Raw genomic sequence first — 26,007 nt, 5'->3', positions numbered from 1 at the left:
CACACTTAACATTATAGTGGCATAAGCTGTTGTGGAATGTTCACATTCATAACACAACGTGCAGCACATGTCAAGCCCTACTCATAATTGTGGCATTACCTAATCAGAAATCACATTGTACTTAGAATATTAAAATAGGTTTCATATATCTGCAGAACCATATAAGGATTTTTCTTCACGTGTGGTAATGTTGTCGTATTAGATCACATCCTGAGTTTAGGTGGTAAGCCAGAAAAACAGTTAGTCAAAGTTTTGGGGATACACACTGCCTGTCATCGGCATTATCTAACGCACATGTCATTTAAAAAAGTCATTTCATTACATTTGTAATTTTATCTAAATTATACACCTAAAAATAATTGGTCATAAATTATCCAATTTACATTTCCTCCAGAAATGTAAATTAATTTTTCCCATCTCTCAAGCGCATAATACAGTTGGGAATGTTTAAACCGCTCAAGTAGTTATGTTTACAATATTCCACAAACACGAATAACTTCCCTTACATTGACACACATGATTATGCTTGTGGTCTTATGCTAAAAATTTAAGATGACACAACAGAAACCATTGCTCTTCAAAAACACCATGTCCATTTCTTGAAGTTTATGTTCACATTACACATAATATGAATGTAAAAGTAAATGGAATCCACAAGTAGCCTCTGTATCATTTACAGTACTGTGCCCGCCACATTAACACACTTTGTTCTCCTGTAATTTAAGGCCTTATAATATGGAGGATAATTTGGACGTTGGGAAGGTGTGTTTGAATCTAGTTAATTAGAATGATCTTCGAGAACACATAATAGAGGTATTTTGGGTTAGGTCACGTAGATTTAAATGTGTCGTTAAAACTGCCCCCACCCGACAGCCAATCAGTAGGGTTTGTCACGTAAACAAAACATGCCAATTAGTTACTAGTTCAGCACACCGGTGTGTTGGAGAGTAAACCCTCAACATTGACAATCGAGTACAAGGTTTCGCCGCGAATTACAACGAGCCTGATCACACTAACCCAAATAACCCCCCCCCCTCTGCCCCCCCTCTCTCTCTATTTAAAGCCTCGACACAGAAGCGTAGTCTTTATGTGTGTCTTTGTGTGTGTCTTTCTCTGTTTGTCTCTGTGTGAGTCTCTCTCTGCTTGCGTGTCTGTCCGTGTGTCTCCGTATCTATGCTTTGTCTCTCTCTCAAATTTAGCAATTTTTGGAAGAATGTAATCAACCAGGTGGGGTGTTGACTGTTGTGTTGGCCGACTCTCTGTCTTGTATTGCATTATATTTCCAAGTTTATTATGTTTGTTTTCTCCTTTATTTGTACCTGATGACGGTTGCTTGTGTTTCAATCGAAACGTCGTATTCTATTATTATTTAATTTAATTTATTTCCATATGACTTTACCAAAAGCACCAAAAAGTAACCCAAATCACCTTTATTATGGATATTGGTCGAGGAAGCCTAAATGTTAAACTTGTGGAACACAGTTCTTCATAGCAGTACTTGACCACCCAGAGGCCAGAGGACATCACCAACCATCCAGCATCATCTTTGTGCAGCAGACATCTCTCTCCATTTTAAAAGGAACACGTTCGTAATTATATTCTGAGAGACAATTATCCACCGTACCATATTCTCTGAATTACATGACACATTCTTTGTCCCAAGCGGCCACTCTATATTTTGCAAACTTACATTTCATACCTTTGTACCCTGCTTTCCTGGGATGTCATTTTTAAAATAATCCCAAAGTTTGTGGTGTATTTTACCTCCAGAGTGTCTTATTATCATGACAATATGATCGTTTAAAAATAACTGTGCTATTGGTGTCTTGTCGTGAGCTTTATACATTTAATTGTTGATGTCTCACAGCAATTAGCATGTGGTCGAATGATAGAACATGACCCAGCAAGGTAATATTGTGGATTACATTATATAAGCCTTTTAAATGGCCTCATACCCACACGAGGTAATGCCTCATTTCAAATGCCCTGCAAAGTGTTTGGTTAATGGCAACCAAACTTGATTCTTTAACCCTCAGAGGGTACGAAATATGCCAAATTATCGCGGTTAATCACATTTAATCATCAGTGACTGCGATGAGATCATCAGTTTGAGACCCCAGTCTAATCACGAGTACTGTAAAGATTAAAATCCCTACTTTTTGAAGAGTTTTCTCAGTGTCCTGACAGAATCGCATCCCTCTGAGCCACCTACAGGACTCAGTGACCAGTAATATAGAGGTATTGAGGTTCTTCCTATGCAGTGTGTAGCCTACTTCATGTTAAATCATAAAAACTATTTGATATATTTTTTGTCTTAGCATAATGTTTCGTTTCTAACCTAAACGTTTGCATAGATTTGTAAGCAAATTTGCACTTACAATAAAGCAAGCCTGTTCGCCAGATTGTGGCACGAGAGTGCAGGTACTATTTCATACAATGAAGCAACCTGAACAGACCTACTACTCCAACACGAGAAACTTGTTGAGATTCTGAGCGACCGGTGCCTCTCGCGCTAGCACAGTGGCGGCAGGGGGCGCGGTGCTCCTGGGGCCGTGCCCGGCGGTGGCCATGGCCATGGCGGTGGTGGGAAATCTCCCGTTGCAAGTCGTCGGCGCGAAGCCTTCGCGGGCCTGGTCGGCCGTGTTGCTCGGCGAGCTCGTTCCACCATGGCCGGCGGCGGCGGCGTTGTCGAAGCAACAGACACAGTGGTCCTGCCCGCAGCGGCCACTGCACCCGGCCTCTGATCCGGCGTCGCTCTCGTCATCACCACCGCTGCTGTAGGAGCTGTCGCAGCATGACGCCTTGGCAAGCGATCGGTGCAGCGTGGGAGTTAGGCGCGGGATCCAGCTCCGTGGGACCAGGAACGTGGCCAAGTTGAAGAGGTCCACAAACACCTTGTAGCGGTCACTGGGGTAATGTGGGACATGGGTGAAGGATCAAGCAGGTCAACGACGTAGTCATCATGGACAAAGTTCTAATTTCTTTCGACTTTATTTTTGATGCCCCCAGGGTCTGGAATACTATCGCCAATAAACTGAAACTTGGATCACTACCTGTCAGATCTTCACTCAAAACTGCTCTAGAGGAGTATTACACCCCTAGCTGCCACTGCTATTCAGAATGGCCTGAAATCAAATGTATCATTCCAGTATGATCTTGAGTTTTGATTATAGTGTGCTGATCTTTAAAGGTGTATTGAAAAATGTTGATACTGCTACTGATACTCCTGTTGTTATGGAGTGACTCATGCAGCCAGCTATGGCTGCAAAGTTTGGCCGTACATTTTAAGAATATCGTTTATTGTTAAATTTGAATCACAGTTCCTATGATCACTGTTACATTGTTTTTATAGCGTTATTTTCGTGATTTTGAAAGGTTTTGGTTAAGCCATGTTTGTTCGTTGTAGTACAGAGTTAGCCTGATAACTTTAATCTAAATTGTCTTATGGTTGTTATTGTTTGACTTGCATCCTACTGGGATTTTTGCACACAGCGTTGAAATACGGTGTTTTTTCTGGAAGACTTTTGCTGTTTTTTCCTGGATTTTTCTGTTGCGTGTAGTCACTTTAAGATGTTTCTTGTTTATGTGTTTGTTTGTTGCGGTTGCACCCGAGTCAAGAGCCGCATGGCTCACAGGGTTATACCTAATAATATTTGAAACTGAAAACTGAAACCAGGTAAGGCCACTGAGCTGTATGGTTATTTTTTTCAGAAGCGACCTGGCCATCACAAATTATAGCTCAACAAAGTGGCTTATCGCATGGAAATTTACATCAGCCAAATACTCTAAATGCGTGATGTTGATTCGAAATGTGGAGGGAAAAACGAGAGGACCCGTTAAAAAATCCAGGAGACCACGGGGAAAACATTCATACTCCAAATATACAGGTGTATATCGGGCAAGGTAGTTATCTCGCCATTGTGGCAAGATGTCAACGACACCTCGCCAACACTCTCTACCCGCTAAAAACTCAGAGAGTGAGAGTAAAGAAAACGTACAAAATAAGTCTGCATTCTTCTTTAGTTTTGAGTTTAGAAACATATCTCTTTGATTAGCACACTTGACTTGCAACCCAAAGGTGTGATCTCCCGTCGTGGCAGTTGCATCAATGTGTCAAATGATTTGTACCGAGATCTGCTACTGGTACCGTGCTGAACTTCATGACAAAAACGGCAGTTTTTATAGACTTTGGCGAACTGAGAAATACGTCCGTGATCGGTCTGTCTGTGTCTGGCAAGACGTTGTCTACCTCGCCTGGTATACTGGAGGTCATGGGTTTGATCCCGATCCTATTGCCTGTATATTTGGAGTTTTCATGTTCTCCCCATGTGGACGCATGGATTTTTGTCTGGGTCCTCCGGTTTTTTCCTCCACATTTAGAATCAGCATGCGTTTAGAGCAGAGGTCCTCAAACTACGGCCCGCGGGGCCCATGCGGCCCGCCGAGGACATTTATCCGGCCCATGGTCACTAATTGGGCTGCGCTTGTGAGCACTAATTGGGCTGCGCTGGTGAGCACTAATTGGGCTGCGCTGGTGAGCACTGATTGAGCTGTGGCGGTGGGCACTGATTGAGCTGCGGCGGTGGGCACTCATTGGGCTGCGCTGGTGAATGGTTCAATGGGCCAATTGACTGGACTTGCCCCCCAGGCCTAAGGCTGCCAGCCCTCCCCTGGCTGCGCTTGACTGGCTCTCCCTCCCTCAGCTCCCTCACTTGCCCCTCGGCTCCACTCCCAGTGATATTCCTGTGTGCTGGGGATGTACTGCGATTTGTGAACAAAACTGCAGGTGTAATTAACTTTTTAATGGCACCCGCACCAGTGTGAGCCTGGGGTAAAAGCGGAGTTCCCCCAATCAGACTGCATTGATGGGCAGTGCAGTCTGTATGTCTCTGTGTGGGCAAAGTTATTGCTGGTATATTGTTTTTGTAGCGCTGTATATATATATTGGTATTTTACTAATATAAATTTTGACTCCCTAGGAAACTGATGTCAAGAAAGAGAAACATTGACTCGGAGTGTAGGATATTCAAAGAACAGTGGACTTATGATTAATTTGTCATGCAGTACAAGGAAAGAGCTGTGTGTCTGATATGCCAGAATATAGTGTCTGTGTTCAAATAATACAATTTTCGTCGACACTATGAAACTCAACATAAAGATAAATATGATTGTTAGGTCGGAGAAGTGAGAAAAGATAAAATATTAAAACTGAAAAATACATTAACAACTCAGCAAAATACTTTTGTGAAGCAGAAGCAGCTAAATATTTCATCACTGCGAACAAGTTTTCAAGTTACCAAGCTAATAGCGTGCACTGGCAGACCATTCGTGGAGGGAGAATTTGTTAAAGAATGCCTTCTTTCTGTTGCCAAAGAGATGTGTCCAGAGAAGGCCGATTTATTTAGTACAGTGAGTCTTTCAGGACCTACAATTACACGGAGGATTGAAGAAATGGGAGACAATTTGCATCAGCATTTGCAAAACTCCACAAAAAAAAAACTTTCCTATTTTTCCTTGGCACTCGACGAAAGCAATGATGTTCGTGATTCTGCACAACTTCTAATTTTTATTCGTGGGATGAATGACTATTTCGAAGTCACAGAATAGCTTGCTGCACTGCAAAGCATCAAAGGAACAACTACAGGAGAGGATATCTATGAAAAGGTTTGCCAAACTGTGAATGGTTTGGAGCTGAATTGGGCTAAACTAGCCAGTGTGACAACTGATGGTGCTCCTAGCATGGTGGGGTCTAAGAAAGGAGTAATTGCTCGCATTAACCAAGAGATGGACAAACATAACCATTCTCATCCAATAGCCATACACTGCCTCATCCACCAACAAGCGCTGTGTAGTAAATCACTGAAGTGGAACTCTGTTATGAAAATTGTGGTATCTTGTGTTAACTTCATTAGAGCTCATGCACTAAACCACAGACAATTTCAGGAATTTCTGTCTGAACTAAGTGTTGACTATGAAGATGTTCTGTACCACACAGAAGTCCGTTGGCTGAGTCGAGGGAGAGTTTTGAAACGTTTCTATGACTTACTTCCACAGATTACAGCTTTTCTGCTTTCAAAAAACAAAGAAGTACCAGAGCTCAATGATGCAGAATAGAAATGGCACCTTGCCTTTCTGACAGATGTAACAGAGCTACTCAACAGTTTCAATGTGCAACTTCAAGGAAAGGGGAAGCTCCTCTGTGATATGCAATCACATGTCAAAGCATTTGAAGTAAAATTAGGCCTCCTCATCAAACAAGTTAAGGAGGAAAACTTCTGCCATCTCCCCACAACTCAAAATCTGTTAGCGGAAAAACCATTGGTTGCAATTCCCAAACAAAACATGTGTGGATTTACTGGAAAAATTGCAAAAGGAGTTCCAATTTAGATTTAAAGAGCTTCATCTCCATGAACAGGACATACAGCTTTTCCGTAACCCATTTTCTATTGACATTGAAAATGTGGATACAATTTACCAAATGGAACTGGCTGAACTGCAGAATTGTGACTCTCTGAAAGACGCATTCAAGTCAAGCAGCCTTCATAATTTCTATGCATCTCTCCCCTCTGAGACATATCCTCATCTCAGGAACCATGCACTCAAAATGGCAACCATCTTTGGCAGCACTTATGTCTGTGAACAGACTTTTTCCAGAATGAAACATTTGAAATCTCCAACCAGATCTAGACTAACGGATGCACACTTGCATCACTTGTTACGACTAGCAGTGACAAATATGAAACCGGACATTGACCATCTCATTAGCCAAAAGCAGGCCCATAGTTCCCATTGAAATACTGGCAAGTTTGTTGATTTAACTTTACTTGTTCTTCATTTTAAATATTGTATTTGTTCCCGTTTTGTTTCTTCACTTCAAAATAAGATATATGCAGTGTACATAGGAATTTGTTCATAGTTCTTTTTTTACTATAGTCCGGCCCTCCAACGGTCTGAGGGACAGTGAACTGGCCCCCTGTTTAAAAAGTTTGAGGACCCCTGGTTTAGAGTATCTGGCTGCTATAAATTTACACGTGATAAGCCACTTCGTTGAGCTAACAGTTGTGGCCAGGTCGCTTCCGAAAACGAGCTATATTGCTCAGTGGGTCTTACCTGGTAAAATAAAAATAGTTTAGTTTAGTTTTCCTACTCAATACTAAGTGGCACTCATTCATGTCCTGTAAATAATGTTCATCATATATAAATCATCAGCTATATTAATACATTTTTACTTCAAATCGGTTTAGGCAGCCCCAGCCTCTTCATGGCCATCAGTGTGCTAGTAAGGGGCAGTGTGTCAACTGCTCCTTGTATGGAAAAATAAGAATAGGTTTTACCCTTTATGACAATAAAATGGGTGTTAACATGTTGAAACACCAAATAAAAACCTTTTGCAACGGTTTTATTGTCAGAAAAGGCAAAACCTATTCTTATTTTTTCATACTTTGATACTGGCAAAAAGGTCCCATTTTGGAGCTGCTCACCTCGAGCTATACAGGTTCTGATAATGCATTGTCTTTGTACTGTTCGCCTTTCGTCGTTCTCTGGTCTGACACTGGTGAGACAAGGCCAATCATATATAATTATCAGAGCATGTTTGTTAGCATATTCTCCACAAGCGTGTGTGGTTAATGCAGACTTGATTCCTTGCAAAAGGCTTCTATTTGGTGTTTGAATATCTTAACACCTGTTTTATTGCCAGAAAGGGTAAAACCTTTTCTTATTTTATTTCATACTTTGCTCTTAGCCAAAAGGTCCCATTTTGCTCCTTGTATGTTAAATAATTATTAAATAGCTGTTTCATTCAATCCTGTATTACGCTGAAGAAAACAATGGGGTACACATTCATTTATACTTGAAATCATAAAGTTACTCCAACAGGTAAAATGCAAAAATGCATTTTCTGTCACAATAATACAACTAATTATCCATCTATAAAAATGTACTAATTGCATTTCATATATTTTTACAGCAAGCAGTCGGTGCAGGGAAGACAATATCTTGCAACATATGTGATGGGGAAAAGAGTGGGGTCCACAGAGCAGAGCAAAAATGTGGCTTATTTTTCCCTGCTGAATGTCACCTAACGTTACTTTCCTGCCAGCGCATTGCAATGTCCCGCATTTGGAAAGTGTGATGACGACGACGACAATGACAAGCATTGTTGATGTGACTTAAAACATTAATGGCAATCATTGCTCCACGGTGGTGAGATATTAAGTCCCTCACCTCGTATGCAGGAGGTCATGGGTTTGATCCCGCCCCTGACGCCTGTTGTATTTTTGGAGTTTGTATGTTCACTCTCTCTTTCCGTGGTCACGTGGATTTATCTCCGGGTCCTCCAATTTTTCCTCTCCACGTTTAGAATCAACATCACGCATTTAGAGTAATTTGGCTGCTATAATTGTCCATGCAATAAGCCACTTCGTTGGGCTATCATTTGTGATGGCGAGGTCACTTCTTAAAAAATTAACCCGTAAAAACAAAGTTTTTCACTATAAATCCTTTATATGCGTGGCGGCTAGAGTCCTCTCGTCCTCTGGCTTGAGATGGCTGCCACCTATGGGTCAGATGATTGCCTGCCACCATTAAGCAACTGGTAATTAAATATAAAAAAAATTTCCTAAAAAGTGTAAAATTTTGGAAAAAAATTTTCACGAAAATAAATTGTCCCGCACAACGAGTCTGTGTGCAAAATGTCAGCTCGATTGGATCACGGGAAGTGGGTTAAAAAACGACCGAAAGATTTGAACGGTCGTAAGCGCGCAAGCAAGCAAGCAAGTGAACTTAATATAAAGGATTTAAAAAGAGCTAATAGCCCAGTGGGACTTTACCTGGTAAAATAAAAAAAAATTGTTTATAGTTTTAGTTTAGACTGGCAAAGGAGATAACGGAAAGGGAGATGGAGCTCACCTGACGGTGGAGCGCAGGTACTGGTAGCCCGACGATCCACCCGTCCCGGCCTTGCTGCCAATCATGCGCTGCACGAGGCACACGTGATTATCTGCATCCAATATCAGGCGTACGAGGATCAATTGAAGCCACTTCATTCGTTCAACAGGACAATCGCAAAGGTCAGCCTGTGACATTTTCTCCCCGGCAACAAACTTTTGACTGGGCAATTCCAATTCAAAGAACATTTTGTAGTGGCACAAATTGGAAAAGTTTTCCAAAAATGTGAACTAACTGTGCAATACACTTTTTCAAATACGGAATTACACTGAGAGTATGCTTTGAAATCCAATCAACTACCTGTTATGAAACATGAATCAGATACATAAAAATGATAGAGGACCATAATACAGGTTTTTATGCAATCTAACCCAAAAAACTGTATTAGGTCTGATATTTGTAGCGAAAGTCTGTAATAAATTGATAGAGAAAATGAAACAAAAACTGAAAAGTATGCAGACAAGCATGGAAAGAAGCATCCTGGGAATTTTCGCTGAGAGACAGAATAACCACATGGATCAGAGAACAAACACAATTTCGAGATGACATATTGATTGCTCAAAAAGCCAGTCGACTTGTGCAGGACACACTCTGAGAAGGGATAATGGCCAGTGTTTGAGATTAACAATGGATTAGCAACACGCCTGAGAGGATGTTAACTGTACAGATGGAGCAATGAATTCAGTTCGTGCACAGAAGCTGGATGGATTGATGCATCGTGAGACCATGAAGGATGTGGGGTTTTATTTGTTATTTATAAATATTTTGTCTTTAGGCCTTTTTTTGGTGACAGCTTGGATGACCACGTAAATGTCTGCCGAGTCAAATGCCCTTCGCAGAAGAACAAAGGGGGGATGCTCCCGTATCAGGTGGTAAAATTGTGGACACGAAAGAAGTGGGACCGGCTATGGGACACAAATCATTGGTTATCTCTATTAAATCTTTACACAAATTAAATACCTCAATCTCGAAATTATGCCTAAATCAGTCTTGTATTTGAAAAAAGTGGCGATAAAACTGACTTGAAAAATTATAGACCTCTAGCCTCTTATTGCGTGTACTGTATACATATTTTTCATGAAGAATATTGGGGGGGAAATAATGAAAAAATTAGAGGCCAGCCAAACCACACGAGCAAGGAAAGGTTTCTCTACCATCACCCACTTTATGACTATCAATTAGATTATGGAAGATGAATGAATAACAAATACCATTTTGCCACACCTTTATATTTTAACGGAAAAAAAACACCGACTCAGTACTATAACATTGTATAAAACCATTTCAAGTGACAAAACTCCCCATGGTGGGTACAATGAATTCATTGTATATGAATGTTCTACTTCGGAATAATTTGCAGAAGACGTGGCTGCCCATCAGCAGCCACTGTGCACAGCATCAAAGTTAAAAAAAATTCATTCTGCCAATGAGATTTAGACATCATTGTAATGTCGTTTGAGGAGCGAGTTTTCTCCACATGTGCAAAAAGTCTCATGGCCAACAGTTTCAAAGTGGCAACGCTTTTTTGACCCAATGCTGAGCAGCATCTCACAGCCAAAAAAAGGCAACTTCAATGCCAGGCTTAAAAAGTGACTCCCACTAAGCCCACCACGGTAGCACTGCGGTCTCACAGCTCTGGAATGGTAAAAAAACCCATCATGCTCAAGTGAGAATTGGACATTTCTCATATCCGATGGAGCCCCAAACAAGTGGTTGAATTTCATATTCCCACCACGTGGCCAATTTCTCCCGAGGACAACCACTGTTGATTTCCGACAAAGTGGTACTTATTTTCTTTCAACCCAAGAGAGATGACAGGTTGAGTTGACAAAGACATCCTTCAGAAGATTATAGTGACAGTGAATTCAACTTCCAAATTTTGAAAATGACCAACATTCGCCCCCTTGTATCCATTGCACTCCCATTGCTCTAAACGTATTGAATAGGGTAAGTGAGAATTCATTATTTGCAATGTATTCAAATGACATTCTAATGGTATGCTAATGTTACATTACAAAGCCACGGGCGCAAAGACAATTACAAATGAGGCAGAATAAAATTACGATAAAAATGAGACGCAACAAACGAGACAAAAAAAGAATGGTGGTATTCTTGAATCAAATGACGATGCCAAATGCCGAAAAATCATCGCAGACCTTGGGGGGTGAATTGCCTATTTCTCTAGGCGACTGAATAAACTATCGAAAATGACTTGTGGCTTTTTCCAGGTCACTGAAAAATACATATATTTCATGGGACCTCCTTTGTCAGTACCAACATATGATAATAGGTTTTTCCCCTTTTTATGGCAACAAAACAGGTGTTCAGATGTTAAAACACCAAACTGAAACCTTTTACAAGGCATCATGTCTGCATTAACTATAATGCTTGTGGTCAGAATGCAAACAAAAAACATGATTTGATAATATATGCATTGTCCTTGAAACGGATTGGTCCACACCAAAGACAGCTTTCTTTTGAGCCTCGTCTCAAACGAGGTGTTTACTGGCAAAGAAAATCCCATTATGTAGATGTTCACCCCGAGCTCTCATTACTCTGATAGTGCATTGTCTTTGGGCTGTACGCCTTTTGGCGTCCTCTGGTCTAACACCGTTTTGAGACTAGGCTCAAAAGAAAGCTGTCTCTGGTGTGGACCAATCAGTTTCAAAGACAATGTATGTATTATCAAAGTACGTTTTTTGTTTGCATTCTGACCACAAGCATTGTGGTTAATTCAGACATGATTCCTTATACAAGGTTTCAGTTTGGTGTTTTAACATCTTAACACCTGTTTTGTTGCCAGAAAAAAAGTGGCAAAACCTATTCTCATATTTTGGTACTGGCAAAGGAGGTACCATGATGTAGATGCTCACCCCGAGCTCTCATTACTCTGACAGTGCATTGTCTTTGGGCTGTACACCTTATGGCATCCTCTGGTCTAACACCGTTTTGAGACTAGGCTCAAAAGAAAGCTGTCTCTGGTGTGGACCAATCAGTTTCGAAGACAATGCATATATTATCAGAGTACGTTTTTTGTTTGCATTCTGACCACAAGCATTGTGGTTAATTCAGACATGATTCCTTATACAAGGTTTCAGTTTGGTGTTTTAACATCTTAACACCTGTTTTGTTGCCAGAAAAAAAGGGGAAAAACCTATTCTCATATTTTGGTACTGGCAAAGGAGGTACCATGATGTAGATGCTCACCCCGAGCTCTCATTACTCTGATAGTGCATTGTCTTTGGGCTGTACACCTTTTGGCGTCCTCTGGTCTAACACCGTTTGAGACGAGGCTCAAAAGAAAGCTGTCTCTGGTGTGGACCAATCCGTTTCAAGGACAATGCATATAGTATCAGAGTATGTTTTTGTTTGCATTCTGACCACAAGCATTGTGGTTAATGCAGACATGATTCCTTATAAAAGGTTTCAGTTTGGTGTTTTAACATCTTAACACCTGTTTTGTTGCCAGAAAAAAATGGGAAAAACCTATTATAAATACGTATATTATTTTGCTTGTCTATCAAGAGCCTCAAAGTAGTGACTCATTTCCCGAATGTCGTATAGGTCTTATTCTATTGAGTGACCTAAGCTTGTGATGCGAATTCTAACTATCGAACCCATATAGTGTGTTGTTAATGATAGTGTCTTCAATTGCATGCCTTATGAATGATCTTTATATGGAATATGCTTTTATTTCTTTTTCAAAGGTTGATGAAATGTGTGTTTTCATTGGGCAAGCTGTTGTAAACATACACTAGTTGTTCAAATGCATCCTTCAAATTGGATCTACCTTGGCTTAGAATTTATAGTTACACACAAAGAGACAATTTACTTTTCTGTGTCACTGTGGAGCCAAAGACATGCCTAAATCAATACAATTTAGAAAGTACACAATACTGGAATGTTACACAGCAACGATCCGTTTCCCATGGGAAATATTTCTTCGGAGCCAGTTATTTCCCACGTAGCATCACATTTGCACTAAATAGGCCAATATGTATAATTACGGCCGGGAACTCAATGATGTTCACGTTCACTTGAGTTTAACTGTACAAATACCTTTAAATAACAATTATTTTCAAGAAACTGTGTCACTTCCAATGGATGTCAGGCTTGCACAAAATTGAGGGAGGTCAGCGAGGTGGAGGCGACACGTGGTGAATCCCAGCCTTGTTGCTCTTCTTCCCTCAAACCGGGAGTAGCATCTCTGCAAACATGATGGGAATGCCTTGTGCTACCTTCCCCCCTGCAGAGCCCACTAAGTGCATGCACAGCCGGAAAGCCGCGATGCTTGTTTCCGTGCTGATTACGTGAAGTTGTTTTTCGTTCAAACACACTGGCTGTACTGAAACATCGTCACCTCTCTATTTTGTTCACGTTTCAAACACTGCCCGGCTGAAATAGTTTTTGACCTCTTTTTGCTCACGCTGTTTTGTTTTCAAAGCATAAAGTAATTTACGGCAAACAGCTCAGACTAGTTGTTCAATGTAGTGTTTTATGAACTAAACATGCTTTAAAAATGTTTATAATATACATGTATGCCTTACCAACAAAAATGTACTTGCATTACATTATTGCTTGAAATATTCAAAAACGCCAATTCTATTTAGTTCCATGCATCCAAACAATGGACAGGGCTCATCCCCACCGTCCATGGCCAAAGCTTTCACGACACCATCACCCAAGGCAACTCCTTCTTTCAATATAATTATCTGCAGGGTTCGTCAAGTCTGTTTACATTCACACGATTTAATACAGGAACACCGGTGACATGTGTCTTACAAACAACTGCTATTGGGATATATACTTTACTAAGCAATGCTCTTGCTACATTAAACCAGACCCATGTATCATGATAAATAAGGCTATAGAAAAAAAAACATGCTATCTTGGTAGGCCATGTTCCATCGGAATTAAGACCAGCTATTTATGTTTGCTATGAGCAACGCAGACGCTTACCAACTCTTCTGATTTGATGCAATTGCGATGGCAAAAAAAACTCAACTTCGTAAATTATAATGAAACTTCTATTGCATTTAACTATTTGGAATACTTTTGATTTGAAGCTTTCGTGACTGCAGGAATCCATACTTTTGGGTGCTTTCGGTAAAGTCACGTAGGTAGAAAAATAATAGATCGCAACACAATCAATCATCATCAGGTGGGACAACCACAGCAAGAAAAACTGCTGAAGTAGGCGAGAGATCTGCCGTGGCACGAGGAGGTGGGTGGAGAGAGGGGGCGGGGCAGAAAGTGGCCCTGCGGCAGCACTTAAGTCAACGGGGGAGAAATCTGAGAGATCGGCTTCAGGGGGGGAAAGAGAAGGGGAGGAGGAGGCCGGGCAGAAAGTGGACCCCGCGGCAGCACTGGAGAAGAGATCGGAGAGAGATGCACAGAGAGAAAGACACAAAGAGAGTCGGAGTAGGGGGGGAGAGAGGAGGCGGGGCAGGAATTTTTGCCTCCGCATTTAGAAACATGCCTTTAGAGTACAGTCGATCGTGGATTATCTGGCGTACAATTATCTGGCTTCCAACATTATCCGGCGATCTCGAGCTGATCCGGCGAAACCACCAAAACCGCTCCAAAGGCTGTAACCAGTCCGGCGATCGGCACCATGTGCGTAACAAAAAAAGATAGCTAAGCTTTATTTCAGTATCAAATATATACAGTAGATGATACACTACATACAACAACTTAAACAATAAAAGGACCCCCGCGGCAGCACTTGAGTCAATGGGGAAGAGATCTGAGAGATTGGCTGCAGGGGGGGAGAGACAATAAGGCTCACCTGATCGAGTCTCTCACCTTTCTGAAGAGATGCCATGACACCAAGGTAATACCGATCGCCTTTACACTCACATCTGCTGCTGTCACTTCTCCTAAATCTAAACGGATCTTAAGGGCCAGCCTAGCTTTAATATCAGAGAGAATAAGATTGCTCCGATTTGAACTTGATAATTTAGACAAGATTCTCTTATAATCACACTTAGAATTAACAGAAAAATTTTCCACATCTGATTGGGACCATGTAAATAGCATGACAGTTTCTTCAGCTACTGAAATGTTCACCAAATGTAAAGTTAACTTGATTGAAAAATTCAACCTCCTGTCAGAGAAGCCATAGCCACACGTTAAAAAGTTAGATGTTAACAAGATTGTCATCAATAATAGTAACATCCCAATTTCCGACAGCCTAAAATCGGTACTAGCTAAAGGGTTCAATTTCGCAGTCACCCATAAACACATCCCAGTGGATGATATCATTGCCCAGGTCGACGTAGCCCTCAAAGGTTTGGGACACATGCCGGCAGACATTGCTATATCTGAAATCGCTGCTATCCTCAAAAATGCTAAGAAACCCATTAGCAACATCAGCAGGGACGAGCGTTTTGATCTCTCTCAATTAAAAAACAGAGATGACATAGTCATCCTCTCAGCCGACAAGGGCAATGCCACTGTCATCATAGATAAAACCACTTCCAACAATAAAATTCAGGACCTTCTGAATGATGGCAGCTATACCAAAATCAACAGAGATCCCACCAACCGTCTAGCTACAAAAGGCAACAATATCATCACTAATTCGACTTCTCTAATCGATTCGACCAAGTAGCACTCTCTAAAACCTTCGGCTGCTAAACCACCCATATTTAATGGACTTCCAAAGATCCACAAATAAGTTACTCCACTCAGTCCAATCGTCTACACCATTAACTCACCCACCTACAAACTGGCCCGATTTCTCTCTGAGACCCTGCTTCCTTTCACGGGCAAGATCACCTCAGCTGTAACTGAACTCAGCTCACTTGGTTTCTCTAATCAAGGACATCTCACTGTCTCCAGATTATGTACTTATCAGTTTCGATGTAGTCTCCCTGTTCACCAAGGTACCTGTACCTGACACCATTGCAATCATTGAAGACTTGGTCCAACAGGGACTGAATCCATATGTACCAACTTTGGTAAGGCACTGCCTTACCAACACCTACTTCACCTGGAATGGTACATTCTACAAAGAGAATGAGGGTACCCAAATGGGTTCTCTATTATCACCAGTGGTAGCGAATGTTTTCATTGAGAAATTTGAGACAGATGCCATCCAGACATTCACCATACGTCCTTCCTTGTGGAAGAGATACGTAGATGACACGTTCGTCATCTGGCCACATGGCCTGCCAGCACTGAACCAATTTCTCAACCACATCAATTCCAAAGACCCATCTATCAAATTCACCATGGAAGTGGGAAAGGATGGCCCGCTACCATTCCTGGATGATTTGATCGAGAAGAGACCTGATGGCTCGTTGGGACACTCTGTCTACAGGAAAGCCACCCACATGGATACCTATCTAAAGCCTGACTCCCACCACCATCCAGCTCAGAAGAATTCCCTCATCAAAACACTACACCATAGGGCCCGTTGCATCTACGACCAGCATCACCTAGCCAGTGAGCTGGAGCACGTACACCAAGCCCTCAGGATGAACGGATATTCTGACCGTACAATCCGCAAAGCTGTCTCCCCAGCTATGGGGAGACAACCATCTGAGGATCTAACCAATACCATCACTTTGCCATACATAGCACGGGTTACCAAAATATTTACAAAATCTTAAACAAACACAAGATCCAGGTTCGTTTGAACACAGTACACAAAATCCGTGATTTGATCCCATCTGTACAGGATGTGATTCCTGATATGCAATACCCGGGTGTCTACAAACTGAGTTGTGGCTGCAGCAGCAGTTACATTGGGGAAACGATACGACATGTCTCGGACCGCGGTTTACGAACACAAGGCAGATCTTAAACACGGTAGGACCAATACCTCTGCTGTTGCTGATCATTGTTTTAACGCTGTGGGCTCACACAAAATTGACTTTTCCAAGACGAATAGTACTCTGCAAACCCACCGGCTATTATCAGAGATATATAAACACAGACACAGCTTCAACCGACAAGATGGGTACAAACTGATCAATCATTGGAAGGACGTTATTAACCAGGTAAAGTCTTAACTGACTGTGATGTTTCCATCCTACCTGCCTATGTCAGCTGTTATTTCTGACTCGCTGTGTGTCTTTCTTTCTCTCTGTGCATCTCTCTCCGATCGCTACTCCAGTGACCCGGGTGCTGCCGCGGGGTCCACTTTCTGCCCCGCTTTCTCCTCTCCCCCTTCTCTCCCCCCCCTGCAGCCGATTTCTCAGATCTCTCCTCCGTTGACTCAAGTGCTGCCGCGGGGTCCACTTCCTGCACCGCCCCCTCTCACCACCCACCTCCTCTCTCCCCCCTACTCTGACTCTCTGTGTGTCTTTCTCTCTCTCTCTCTGTGCATCTCTCTCCTATCTCTACTCCAGTGACCCGGGTGGTACCGTGGGGTCCACTATCAGCCCGGCCTCCTACCCCCCCCCCCTTCTCTCTCCCCTTCTGCAGCCGATCACTCAGATCTCTCCCCCGTTGACTGAAGTGCTGCCGCGAGGTCCACTTTCTGCCCCGGCCCCTCTCTCCCACCACCTCCTCCCCCTACTGCCGAGACCTATATAACCTCGTGCCACGGCAGATCTCTCGCCTACTTCAGCAGTTTTTATTGCTGTGGTTGTCCCCCCTGATAACGATTGCTTGTGTTGTGATTGAAACGTCGTGATCTATTATTTTTCTACCTACGTGACTTTACCGAAAGAACCAAAGAGTAATGTAGAATAATGTTCATCCGTAAAAGCCAAAACTGAGTATTCAAGTCTTCTGACTCAGTGAGGGGTGTCCTGCATTGGAACGTTCGGATGGTCTCTGTCGATTGTTTAGCGTGTAGGACGAAATCAAAGTGCCTGGAGAAAAGACCACGTGCACCACGGAGAGTACAAAGATCCGCTGAAGCAATGTAGGAACCCCTTGGCTGGCCGCTTTGTCGTTCAACATTTCAGCAAATCTCATGCACACGATGAAACATACGTGATCCACCAACCCTGCCTCAAATGTATTAGATTCCAGGTGTGGCTGTCAAGATCACCACAATGAGTGGAGAGACAATGCAAATACATCTCTAAGTATGGTAACGACACAAGGGTTAAACATGAGTGACAGGTGAATAGTATTATTCGAACACAAACACGGAAATGTGATAATACTAATAATGCTGTTTGATTATCCAAGAACACTGTGCACTGAGTGTCATGACTTTTAAGACAGATCTGCATTGTATTGTATGACCAATGCATATTTAATGATTCTTCTTAAATACTAGCACACACGTCCTATTCTATGAGCAGCCAGCCAGGGGCTAGCCAGCTGTCCAATCAGGCAACCTACCAGCCAGCCAACCAGCCAAACTTATCGTATGATGATGATAGGAAAAGTGACAAAAAAGCAATAAAATAGATTAAAATTATTTAGTGGTGAAAAAAAAACCTAGACATGTTTAATTAAATTACAATATTTCTCTGAACAAAACACCTGTTAATCTGTTCCTTCCCAATATTATCGGGTCGGTGCGCAGTCACAAGTTCGAATTTGTGTGTCCAGTATTTGTTACGTCTTTCTGAATATCACCACCTGCTGTGCTGTCACTGTTTCCAAAATGTAATATGCCAACCCTATTAACACACCATTTATTTTAACACGATTTAACAGCAGGCCATGTAGTAGTTTGGGCCCCAGAAGTGACTAAGCAGCTGAGAGAGCGTTCATAAAAGGTTTTTGCGGGGGGGTTTGTCTTGGCAGAATTAACTGCCACGTTTAATAAATGTTCTATGCAACTCTTGGACTGTCATAATGCATTGATTTGTTGTGATTACAACTGTGATTCTCAACTCGTAATTTCTCACGAGTCAATTCGTGTTTTTCACGAGTGATTATTTACGATTTGTGCAAATGTTCGATTGTTACATTTAGCCTAATGAAGTGAACAAACTGTACAACTCGAATGTCAAAAACGATAAACATATACATGAGATGGTAAACGAGAAACAAAAAAGGAATCAATAATGGAATGGAACATTGACCCCAAATTGTTACAATTCATACCATGATAATGACAGTAGAGCGGATATGCGCTGTGAGTGGACTAGTGGCCATGGGAGGTAATGACAGGGGAGTCAGCCTTACAGTGTAAATGCACTAGTGGCCACAGGAGGTAATGACAGGGGTATAAGTTGTGAGTGCGAAGGGACTGGTGGCTACGGGAATGTTCGAGAAGGGAGCGTGGTCAGATGACGGAAGAGGACGGTAGAGTCTGCCGAATTAATCGAGCATCCAGAGTCACCAAGAATGATCGAGAAGGGGGGCATGGCCTCGGTTGGTATATAATGGAGACTTGGGGCTGTTGCAGTGGGGTCTCCGTCGATGTCAAGTGAACGTGTCTTCAATAAAGTGCCATCTCAAGAGAAGTGTGTCATGTCGTAATTACACAATCACTGGATATGTGAATAAATTCGCGTCTAATAGAAATGTAGTAGGTTCAAATTAGGTGCACACACACACACAACTTGGAGGCAACACTATTTATTAAACGGTAAATAATATAACACTCTACATGAGGTGGTGACCACCTTCCTCAACTCACTAACACTCTGGAACACGACACAGACTGGACCAGGCAGGCAACGGCCTGCCTGGCCCAGGACGACGACTCGGGACTTGACGACCGAAGATGTCTTCACCTTGGAGTACAGTACAACAGCAGCGCTCTGCGTTCACACCACGCTTATATTTGGTTTTGCGTGGCTGGCTCCGCCCCGGCGTGGCTGGCTCTCTTCAGGCCACGCCTCCCTTCCCAGGACACGCCTCACTTCCCCCACCTATGGGAGGGTCCGGATCCCTCCACCACGTGACCCCCCAGGCACCCCCTTGGGGCCCCCAGCCTTCGTACGGGCCGACACAGTAGTGACCTTTCTCTGTCACTACATCACCCCCCCCTGTATAAACACACAGCCGTCCCCGGCTGTAACACAACTGTGAAACATCGAAAAGGTGTGCCTCCGAACCAACAACATCAATAAATGACCGGCGACCGATAAGAAATACAATCACGTAATATATACAGAATCGACGAGGGTAAAAGGGAACCGCATAGAAAACGGGGAATTAACAACAATTATACATGAAAACTGGCTAACCCACTTACGCTCCAGCACAGCCCCCCCACCCGTTAGAATCACGCATGCAATGACAGTCACCCGTTAGCACCCCCCCGCCTTTCCGACGTGGCGTCACAACTAGTAGCACGCGTCGGCCATATCGGGGGGGGAATTTCCATGTTACCACCCCACCGCCTTTCCGACGCGGCGTCACAACCAGTAGCACGCGTCGGCCATATCGGGGGGGGAATTTCCATGTTACCACCCCACCGCCTTTCCGACGCGGCATCACAACCAGTAGCACACGTCGGCCATATCGGTGGGATTTTAACCCAGTCTCTCTCCAAGACTCGCATCGCAGCATATAGCTGTACCGACCGAGCTGAGACGACCCAGTCTCTCTCCAAGACTCGCATCGCAGCATATAGCTGTACCGACCAAGCTGAGACGAGCCAGTCTCTCTCGAAGACTCGCATCGCAGCATATAACTGTACCGACCGAGCTGAGACGACCCATCGTTCACTCATTGCACAACATGCACCCTAACAACTGAGGGATACAGTCCCAACGTAACAGGACAACTCCACCTGAACCTTACAAATCTCCAGCCCACTGTTTCAACGCACCTCCGAGTGTCTCACTCTCCGGGCCGTCAGATCAAGCCATCAGACACAGCATGATGGGACCACACTCTCTGAGCCATGTGAGCGCACAGCCCACTTGGCTAGACAAGCCACGCAGTGTCTCGATCTCCGGGCTGTCAGGTCAAGCTGTCAGACAGCATGACGGGACCACACTCTCTGAGCCATGTGAGCGCACAGCCCACTAGGCTAGACAAGCCACGGAGTGTCTCGATCTCCGGGCTGTCAGGTCAAGCTGTCAAGACAGCATGACGGGACCACACTCTCTGAGCCATGTGAGCGCACAGCCCACTAGGCTAGACAAGCCACGGAGTGTCTCGATCTCCGGGCTGTCAGGTCAAGCCGTCAGCCATTGCATGACGGGACCACACTCTCCGAGCCATGTGAGCGCACAGCCCACTAGGCTAGACATACCACGGAGTGTTTCAATCTCCGGGCTGTCAGGTCAAGCCGTCAGCCATTGCATGACGGGACCACACTCTCCGAGCCCTGTGAGCGCACAGCCCACTAGGCTAGACATACCACGGAGTGTTTCAATCTCCGGGCTGTCAGGTCAAGCCGTCAGCCATTGCATGACGGGACCACACTCTCCGAGCCCTGTGAGCGCACAGCCCACTAGGCTAGACATACCACGGAGTGTTTCAATCTCCGGGCTGTCAGGTCAAGCCGTCAGCCATAGCATGACGGGACCACAACGTTCATGTTAGACACGCAACACTCACTGGGCCATCCTGGTCAGGACCTGCGCCCCAAGATAGGTGACAACCAGCAGCACAATTCCAAATCCCTGGCAGCATGTCATCATCGCAATTTAACACCATCACAACACATACAATTTGAATTATGATCCCCCACAGAACTGATCCAATGCAGAACAGGTACGCACAATTTGTGACGATCCCGAATATTCAATGGTCACAACAATACACCTCACATCCCGTATCCGTACACATGATCTCCGAGACTCGCATTGCAGCATGCAGCTGTACCAACCGAGTGGAGAGAGCAACGCAATTTGACGGCAATTAACGGAAACGCACCCCTGATCCATATAGAACACAAGGAGCATTCCCGCACAAAAGACATCATCTGTGCAACAACGGACAGGAACCAACCAGCGAGTTTGAAACAAACCGAACCTGTCATTTCAAAATCCCCTTCAACATTAACCATGGGACTCAGAGCATTCGAATTTTGAGAGCAAAAAAAAAAACTAGACAATAACGTCAAAAATCGCCGAATTGATTAATACAGTATATGCAGTATACGAAGTTTGTACAGTCAATCATTTGGCGCAATGCTCCATCCAGTCCCCACATGGCAACACATACAATCAATACTCCAGACAATCCGTACATAGTAAATAATCACAAGCATGTACCCAACAGTCCATACACTGTTAACAATTTCAAGCAAAGCTCCATACGGTCTGAACATTGGCAACAATGACGATCAAAGTTTCTGACAGTTACAAGTGGCAATCACGAGCGAAACTCCATACAGTATACACAATAACAACGGCGATTTCGCAACAAAACGATGTAACAACACGAGTCATTAACACGGCAACATACAGGATATCAACGGAGCTCGGGACACCAACACGAATTAATCATTAACTACACCCAGAAGATACCGATCTCGACGCCGTATTTAACAACAACACTTGTTACAAGCAGAAACCCGCATGGTCGCCGCGTCACTTTATCACGCACACAACCGGACGAACACGCTCCGCAAACCAGCGAGTTAAAAAAAAACACCCGCGATCGCAACCCGGCACACGCAAGATGGGTGAAGTTATTATTATTTTTCTTGAGGCCGGGTGCTTGTCATGTCACGACTCGCCTGGCAAACTGTGAATAGTGGAGGGCGGCAAGGTGGAGCACTGGGACACCCCGAAGAATCTTGCATGGTGAACACAGCCTGCTCTTGCGAACCCATCCACCTCTCGCGCTCGAGCAGAAGGCTGGAACTCCCCCTCTGCAGGCGTTGATGTCGGCGGGAGCGGCATTTCGGCAGCAGGAGCGGCGTTTTGGCGGGAACCGCGCCCCGACCAGCCCTCGAGTTGGCGGGAACCGCGCCCCGACCAGCCCTCGAGTTGGCGGGAACCGCGCCCCGACCAGCCCTCGAGTTGGCGGGAACCGCGCCCCGACCAGCCCTCGAGTTGGCGGGAACCGCGCCCCGACCAGCCCTCGAGTTGGCGGGAGCAGCGTTTTGGCGGGAACCGCGCCCCGACCAGCCGCCGAAATGGCGGGAGCGGCGCTTTGGCGGGAACCGCGCCCCGACCAGCCGCCGAAATGGCGGGAACCCCGTGGCCCGCATGGCCGGGCCTCCCCTGCCAGCCCCCGCAGCGACGATGGTGTCCTCTCCCCGCGGCTCCGTCGCTCCATTCCCGATGGCGGCGAAGCAGCAGTGTGGTGACAGTCCCGCCGCTCCGCGTGCAGCGCCATCTCTCTCTCTCTGTCACCGGGGCTGCCATCCCCGGGGCTGTCAGAAGGATGGTCGTCACACCGTCCCCGTTGTACGAAGGCGTCCAGGTGAGTTTTATATTTGTTTTTCGTGTGCCCATTTTACTTCCCTAGGATAACACCTAGCAATTTTTATTTACCCAACTTCTGACGCCAAATGTAGTAGGTTCAAATTAGGTGCACACACACACAACTTGGAGGCAACACTATTTATTAAACGGTAAATAATATAACACTCTACATGAGGTGGTGACCACCTTCCTCAACTCACTAACACTCTGGAACACGACACAGACTGGACCAGGCAGGCAACGGCCTGCCTGGCCCAGGACGACGACTCGGGACTTGACGACCGAAGATGTCTTCACCTTGGAGTACAGTACAACAGCAGCGCTCTGCGTTCACACCACGCTTATATTTGGTTTTGCGTGGCTGGCTCCGCCCCGGCGTGGCTGGCTCTCTTCAGGCCACGCCTCCCTTCCCAGGACACGCCTCACTTCCCCCACCTATGGGAGGGTCCGGATCCCTCCACCACGTGACCCCCCAGGCACCCCCTTGGGGCCCCCAGCCTTCGTACGGGCCGACACAGTAGTGACCTTTCTCTGTCACTACAGAAAGATAAGCCTGGACCTAGATCTATATGTATACATTCAATGTCGTGTTTCAACAGTATGAGTGTTATTATTTTAGCAGAGATGCATTTTTTTTTGGAAATGAGTTGTAAAAAAGCAAACTATCATATTGCCGCACTGTTGCCTTGCAGGGATCATCTCCTACAGGCTGCATCTCTGCATTGTCCACAATGACTGCTGAAATTTCCATTGTCATTGTAGATGTCATTCTTGTGACCTCAACAGTTAATTCATGGTTGGGCAAGATACAGGCTGCACTTCGTTTTAACATCGAGGTCACGCAAGCCAAGCCACGAATTATACCCGTAAAAAACCCACACATTACAGTACTTCGTATTTAACATTTAGTCACCAGAGAATGCCTCACTGAACCTCAGCTATTTTTCAGGATGGTGGTGTGAAGTTTTGCGGTGAGTGTTGACAATTGTTGTATTTTTACTCGAAATAAATTTCTGGTAATCTTTCAAATTCAGGCCATGATGCCAGCACATATGGCCTACTCTCTTTCAAGTAACATCGCGGGATCTTTAACATCCAATGTGAAGCAGAATGCATTTTTATTGTACGGTTAATGTATGTTGAATGCCTTTCGCACTGTACATAGCCAACCGTGCTCATACAAATGCAGTGTTAACCCAGGGAGGGTGTTGGGTTTTAATCCACGAACCTCTGCAGCAAGTGGCAGTGGCGCACTCCCATATGGCAACACCGCAAATTCCACATAGATGGATTCTGAACCCATTTTGCTTTACTGCCATCCCGTGGCCATCTCGAAACCATGTGAGTTTGGGAGTTTTACAAAGGTGCATAATCCACAAACCCGGCCTCCAATCTACTGGCTCACAGGCGATCGCCAACACACCTGGGCTTGGTGTTGGAATCTTTGACAGTGTTTACACAGTGACACTTTGCTACTTACGAAGCGAGAAGACCTGGAGAAATTGTTATATGTTCTCTGGCCAGCTGGTTTCTTTTATTTCACAGAAATATAGAAGAGAGAGACAGGGAGAGGGACTCACAGCGCCACTTTGTCATGAGTGAGTCGAGATCCATAAGGCTGTTGAGCAGCTGAAAAGGCACTTGAAATCGAGGCTCTTCCCTGGAGCAAAAAACACACAACGGGGCACGATGGGCAAGTCAGAAAATTTCAACACCTGCCGCATGACGGCAAATTAGCGGGACATGAAAGTGAAGAAATAAAGAGTAGCGTTGTTGTCAGAGTGGGGGTAAAGGGGTTTTTTTCTTCAAAGAAGATCAATGTCTCTTTTTTTTACGTGAACGTTAACAAAAATATACATTTACATATTTTCTATAGTTTTTATACCTTCAACACTACATACAGGAAAGCACAACATTTTGCCAAAACGTAATAGCAACAGAAGAAGTGTAATAAAAAGTTAAAATATAATTACATTTGTATTTGGGAAACCTACAGACCTTAATTTAATACAGAACAAAAATCAGAGTGCAGATTAAGTGGGGTTTAGTTCAAGGTGAGGGTGGGCACGATTGGGTGACGAGGCTGTGTAGTTTGAATTTGATTATGTTTTAAATTACTTATAAAGTGCCCTTCATCCCATTATAATTATCAGCCATGATTAATCAATTTCGAATGAAATGTTTACTTCTTAATTTTCCACGTGAAATTACTGGACATCTGTGAAAAAGAGCCTCACAGCTCGCCAGGATTAAACACAGATTCCTATTCTGATGTGCACGTGACAGGGAGTCAGACCAGAACTTGTTCGCCTTTTGGCGTCCTCTGGTCTTACACCGTTTGAGACAAGGCTTTAAAGAAAGCTGTCTCTAGTGTGGACCAATCAGTTTCAAAGACAGTGCATATACTACCAGACCATGTTTTTTGTTTGCATGTTCGCCACAAGTATATGTGGTGAATGCAGACATGATTCCTTGCAAAAGGTTTCTGTTTGGTGTTTTAACATCTGTTTTATTGCCAAAAAGGTTAAAACCTATTCCTTCATAATTAATAATCCCAAACGTGTCCTTATATGACCCTTACACTTGTAATACTACGTGCCTCCTCAAGGCAGGTGGTTAACGCAAGGTGAATGATCGCTTCACTCCACTTAGTAGCCTCCATCACTGGAGAATGAACCTTGATCTTCAAGGCCCGTAAAGAAACGTTGAATTGTATTAGTGTCGTCGCCAGTGATCAACATCCCCGAATGAAATTCATCTGATTCAGCATTACACTAAAACTATTCAACTGTTTTCATTTTAC

General features: G+C 44.1%; 1 protein-coding gene across 1 annotated transcript in view; it reads right to left on the bottom strand.

Moving 5' to 3' along the window:
* Positions 1 to 1,070: 1,070 nt before the first annotated feature.
* The window catches only part of TDO2 (tryptophan 2,3-dioxygenase), a 151,312-nt gene continuing 126,375 nt past the window's right edge, over positions 1,071 to 26,007 (bottom strand). Inside the window, exons 10-12 of the mRNA XM_078862861.1 lie at positions 24,785 to 24,864; positions 8,911 to 9,001; positions 1,071 to 2,907 (exon numbers count right to left, since the gene is read on the bottom strand). Coding sequence (XP_078718987.1) covers positions 2,460 to 2,907; positions 8,911 to 9,001; positions 24,785 to 24,864 — 619 coding nt within the window. The 3' untranslated portion in view covers positions 1,071 to 2,459. The remainder of the gene's footprint in view (positions 2,908 to 8,910; positions 9,002 to 24,784; positions 24,865 to 26,007) is intronic.

Source organism: Lampetra fluviatilis, chromosome 15 (genome assembly GCF_964198595.1).
Source record: "Lampetra fluviatilis chromosome 15, kcLamFluv1.1, whole genome shotgun sequence".
Classification (NCBI taxonomy): domain Eukaryota; kingdom Metazoa; phylum Chordata; class Hyperoartia; order Petromyzontiformes; family Petromyzontidae; genus Lampetra; species Lampetra fluviatilis.
This window is presented reverse-complemented; position numbering and strand designations above follow the sequence as displayed.